General features: G+C 38.7%; 1 protein-coding gene across 1 annotated transcript in view; it reads right to left on the bottom strand.

Annotated features, from left to right (window-relative positions):
• Window positions 1–1484: 1484 nt before the first annotated feature.
• The window catches only part of LOC102870083 (butyrophilin-like protein 8-like), a gene marked incomplete at its 5' end in the record, with an annotated part of 32750 nt that continues 28840 nt past the window's right edge, over window positions 1485–5394 (bottom strand). The window contains one exon of the mRNA XM_006898167.1: window positions 1485–2203. Within this exon, the coding sequence (XP_006898229.1) occupies window positions 1485–2203 (719 nt within the window). The remainder of the gene's footprint in view (window positions 2204–5394) is intronic.

Below are 5394 nucleotides of genomic sequence, written 5' to 3'. Positions count from 1 at the left end.
TAGCTAAGAGAATATGCCATCCCCTTTTCCTTATGAATCAGGGGAAGTCTCTCTCAGGGAGGAGTGATAGGGAATGGCAAGGGACACACTGACAAAGGAGATTAATCAGAACTGGCTTCGACAAGCACAGGGGCAATTGGACAATTAAAACAGACATGGGGGGGGAAGAAGAACAAACTGGGGAGGAGGGTTGAGAAAACAGTGCAACAATGTATGAATGAAAACCCAAAATCTCTGTAAATGTTCATTAAAACTAATAAAATTTAATAATAAAAAAATTGCTTCATATGCATGTGAAGGTAAGATAATAAGGAACACCAAAGAAGAATTGGTGGCTTTGGATTGTGGTATTGGTAAAGAATATTGAAATATTATGGACTGCTCAAAGAACCAACCAATATGTCCTAGAAGAAGTGTAGCCCCTCAACTAGCTCAAGAAAAATTAGTCCCATTAATACTTGCTCAAAGAACCAACCAATATGTCCTAGAAGAAGTGTAGCCAGAGTGCCTTAGAAACAAACATGGAAAGACTGTCTTACATACCTTGGGCATGTTATCCAGAGGGTAGCTCTTGGAAAAAAATATCATGCTTGGAAAAGTTGAGGGTTGGAGAAGACGAATACCATCAACAAGATGGATTGTCACAGGGACAGTAGAAGTGGTGAGGATGGGACAGAATTGGAAAAATGTACTATATATTGTACATGTGGTTGCTATGAGTCAGAGACAACTTCATGGCACCAGTTAGAAACAATATGATCTAGAGAGTGATTTCCTCTTCTCTTCCCATCCCTGGTAACTACAAATGAACACTTGTCTCTGTATGTATGTTGGTATGTATGCATTCATGTATATGGGTGTGTCATACATAAAATATATGTTATATATATTATTCTTGTCTTCTTATCAAAATGAGATTACATAATGTTTGTCCTTTTGTGATTGGCTTCTTTCACTTAGCTAATTGTATGTCCTCTAAACCCATGTGCTACACATAGATTTCATGGACTTATCATTATTTTTTATGATAATGTGGTATCTTATTAACGTACCATATTTTGCTTACCTATTTATCTGTTATGGGCACTTAGATTGTTTCTATTTAACTAATTTATTTTTTGTTATTGTGAATAATTTGGTAATGAACATAGTTGTGACTATTTCACCTTGTGTCTGTTTAATGACATCTTTTTGAGGAATATATTCCATAGTGGTGATACCATTTTCTAGTCTCCCCAGCAATGAATAAACAAGAAGATTGTGTCGAGGAATTTTTTAATACACAGATATCATTAGCTAACACTATGGCATCCACAGAGGGAAATTTGAATCAATCCTTCCTTGTATGGAAATTACTGTCCATGTTTAGCACATGAGGATCCTGAGAAGCTCTAATTTATCCAAGGTTGTTTAGTTGGATAGAGTTGTCCCAAACTAAAACCCTTTCTCAATCTCCTCTTCCAAGCCTCAGGGCAGCATGACTTCTAATTCATCTGGATGTCATCATTGCTGGCTGTAGCATGACTGTGGAGCCAGGATAGAGACCTTAGATGCCTAAAGAAGAATGGAAGTGGTGATGATTCTCTTGGATCATCATTCCTGAAGAGGAAGGATGTAGTCATTGATGAGATGTGCTCTTTGTCTTCTGTGTCTATGGATATGGGGGCCCTTTGAAAAAGGGCTTCTGTCTCTGATACCCAGGAGACAGGACAGATATTGGGGGGTTCTATATTTGCAATATAGGGCTTCAATAAGTTTTCAAATCTATCAGTAAGGGTGTAAATAAGGGACTTATCACTTATGTTGAAGAAGGAAATGGTCCCACCTTCATAATCTAGGAAGATACCCACTTTTGTAGGATTGGTTTTAGGGTATAGGGTGGTTTTGTTGGGATTCAATGTAAAATATTCATTTTCTGGGGTCCGTCCAATTACCCAGTATCCACATATGGTAGACAAAGTTCCTCCATTCTTGTCCATGTTATCCTGACACACTCCCAAGAACCACTTCTTTTCTTGTTCTACATTAACTTCCCAGTAATGCTTCCCTGAAGAGAATCCCTGAAAGGCTACAAGACAGTCTATAATTACGTATTTCTCCCTTGAGTCAGGTGTGTCCTGAAGAATATGTAAATGTATTGCAGCTTCCTGATCAGAAAAGTGGAGTTTGGGGTGAGCTGTATCCAGGTCCAGAGCCTCCTCCACTGGGCACAGTTGAGAAGAGATAAAAAAAGGAAGAGAACACGAATTACTGGAGAGGAACCTGGTAGATTCAGAGATCACTTCCTCTTGCCACAGACTGCCTCAAAGTAAAATGAAATAAATTCTAGAGCCAGAGACTCCATCAGATACTTCCTTGCCAGTCTTCCCTTATTCTCCTTCGTATTCTAAAGTCTTTACCAGTGTTCTGCAGATGCTTTCATTTGAACTCATAAATCCTTGTATATCCTTTGAATCCTACCATCATCCTTGCTTGTAAATGGACTAATTTGCTGAGATCTTAAGAGTCTATCATATTGAGCTTCCTCCCATCCATCTGTACTTTTATTTTTTAAAATCGATTTTAATGAAGTTTACGAAGACTTAGGGTTTCCATTCATTCATTGCTACACTTTTCTCCCTACTCACTACCCCCTCCTAATTCACTCTTCTCTTTGAAAAGTAAAAGAAAAGTTATTTCAGTGTTATACAATCCCTCCCCCCAAGTCCACTCTACTGTGCAACCTTCATTCTGTACTCCTGTCATGACAATAATACCTAATCATATATCCCTTTTAAACAGTTCTCTCCCACATCTGTTTCAATGCAGTACACATTATTTAAACCCTCTCTTTCAGTCTCTGATGTCAGTACATTTTAAAACAATGGTCCTATGTAATATTTGTCCTTTTGTGACTTAGATATTTCCCTCTGCATAATATCCTCCAGGGTCACTCATTTTGTATAATATGTCATGAGTTCCTTGTTTTTCAATGCAGCACAGTATTATTCAATTGTGTGAATATACCAGAGCTTCTCTATTTGTTTTTTGATGGACACTTGGGTTGTTTCCAACACTTTGCTGTTCTGAACAAAACCCCAGTAAACATGTGTGTGCATATATCTGCTTGGGTAGTTGTGGTTTCTTTAGGGTATATTCTCAGTAGTGGAATTGCTGGGTCAGATGGTATTTCTATTTGCAAGTTTTTGAGAAAGTTTCATACAGCCTTCCATGATGATTGCACCATTTTACACTCCCAGCAGCACCAAATAAGGGTTCTAATTTCTCCACAACCCTGCCAGGATTTGCTGTATTTTTCTGTTGAATTTTGCTATTCTTACTGAAGTGAGATGATATCTCATAGTTGTTTTGATTTGCATATCTCTTAGGCTAGGGATTTTGAACATTTCTTTATGTGCTTATTGGCCATCTGAATGTCTTCTTTGATGAAGTGTCTGTTCATAACCCTGTGCCCATTTTTCAACTGAGTTATTTACCTTTATCTTTTCATGGTGATCGAGTATTTCACAAATTCTAGATATAAGTCCCTTGTCTGATATGTCATTACCAAATATTTTTTTCCCAGTCTGTGGCTCCCCTTTTTACCTTATGTGAGAATATTTTGGATGTGCATGATGATTTGATTCTTTTTTTTATAATTTTAATGAACATTTACAGAGAATTTGGATTTCCATTCATTCATTGCTGCACTTATCTCCCCGCCCAGCCCTCTCCCCCCGCTCCCCAGTTCGCTCCTCTCTTTCAAAAGTAAAAGAAAGACTCCCTCCCTGGTACACAATCCCCCCGCAGGCCTCCCACCGCCCCGAGTACATTCCACTATGCAACCTTAATTGTGGACTCTTGTGATAACCATAATACCCTATCATACATCGCTTTTAAATTATTCAATCCTTCATCTGTTTCAGTGCAGTATACCATTCATCTATTTTATCCTCTCCTGGTTGTAGATTTTTCCAGGATTTTGGAAGACTGTGTTGTGGATTAAGACTTCTAGAGTTCTTCCAAGCTTTCCTTTAATGAAGTTTATAGTCCTTGATTTTAATCCTAGGTTCATAATCCACTTTGAGTTGGTTTTTGTGTATAGAGTGAGGTGTGGATATTGCTTGAGTTTTCTGTAGATAGTTTTCCAATTTTGCCAGCACCATTTGTTAAAAAGGCTGTCGTTTCTTCACTTAACTGATTTCATCTCCTTGTAAAAAATCAGTTGACCCCAGGTAGATGGACTAATTTCTGGATACTCAATTCTATTCCATCGATCTATGTGTCTGTATTATATCAGTACTGCGCTGTCATGACCACCACAACAATGTAGAAGGATTTGAAATCAGGGAGTGAAATGCCTCCTACCTTGTTTATCTTTTTTTTCTTTACTAATTTATTTATAAAATTCAAATAGAAATTTGAACAAATTCTTTCCATTTTTCTCAACCACCCACTCATGAAATTGTACAACCAAATGATTAAACCCTCTTTCCCCCTACACATCCACATCCCTCTACTTCCAGCCTCTTCCACCCCTCCTGGATGCTTATACTCATTCTACAATAACGCTTTTATACAATATGTATCCTTATATGACTGAGTTAGCTCACTCAGCATAATGTGCTCCAGTCTCTCCCAAGTTAGGCAATAATTTACAAAGTTATTGCTCCTGCATGATGCATAGTATTCCATTGTGTGAATGTACCATAATTTTTCAATCCATTCGTTTGTGGTTGGACATTTGGGCTGTTTCCATGTTCTTGCAATGGTGAGTAATGCTGCTATGAACATTGGTGTACAAATCTCAGTTTTTGCCTCAGTTCTCATATTTTCAGGTTATATTCCAAGTGGTGGAATAGTGGGGTCATATGGAATTTCTGTGTTCAGCTTTTTTTAATTAATTAATTTATTTATTTTTCATTTCAATGAACATCTAGAGAGATTTTGGAATTCCATTCATTCATTGTTGCACTCCTCTCCCCGCCTACCCCACCTCCACCCCTCCCCCCATTTGCTCCTCTCCTTGAAAAGCAAAACTCTCTCATATGTTCAGCTTTTTAAGGAAGCGTCAAACTGCCTTCCAGAATGGTTGTAAATTTTTATCATTTTTTATGTGTGTATCATCAAATCAGATCTGACTGGTTGTTGTTGTTGTTGTTGTTGTTATGTGCCGTCGAGTCGTTTCCGACTCATAGCGACCCTGTGCACAACAGCCCTAAACCCTGTTCTATCCTGCGCCCACCGCACCGCCCCTGACACACCCATCCCGATTACCCCAGTCACCGAATCAATCCATCTCATAGAGGGTCTTCCCCTCCTGCGCTGTTCCTCCACCCTCCCAAGCATGATGGCCCTCTCCAAGGACCCGTCCCTCCTGGCAACATGTCCAAAGTATGTCAGACGAAGCCCCAG

This window comes from Elephantulus edwardii, unplaced genomic scaffold (genome assembly GCF_000299155.1).
Source record: "Elephantulus edwardii isolate Elephantulus edwardi_28Jun2011 unplaced genomic scaffold, EleEdw1.0 scaffold00221, whole genome shotgun sequence".
Lineage (NCBI taxonomy): Eukaryota > Metazoa > Chordata > Mammalia > Macroscelidea > Macroscelididae > Elephantulus > Elephantulus edwardii.
This window is presented reverse-complemented; position numbering and strand designations above follow the sequence as displayed.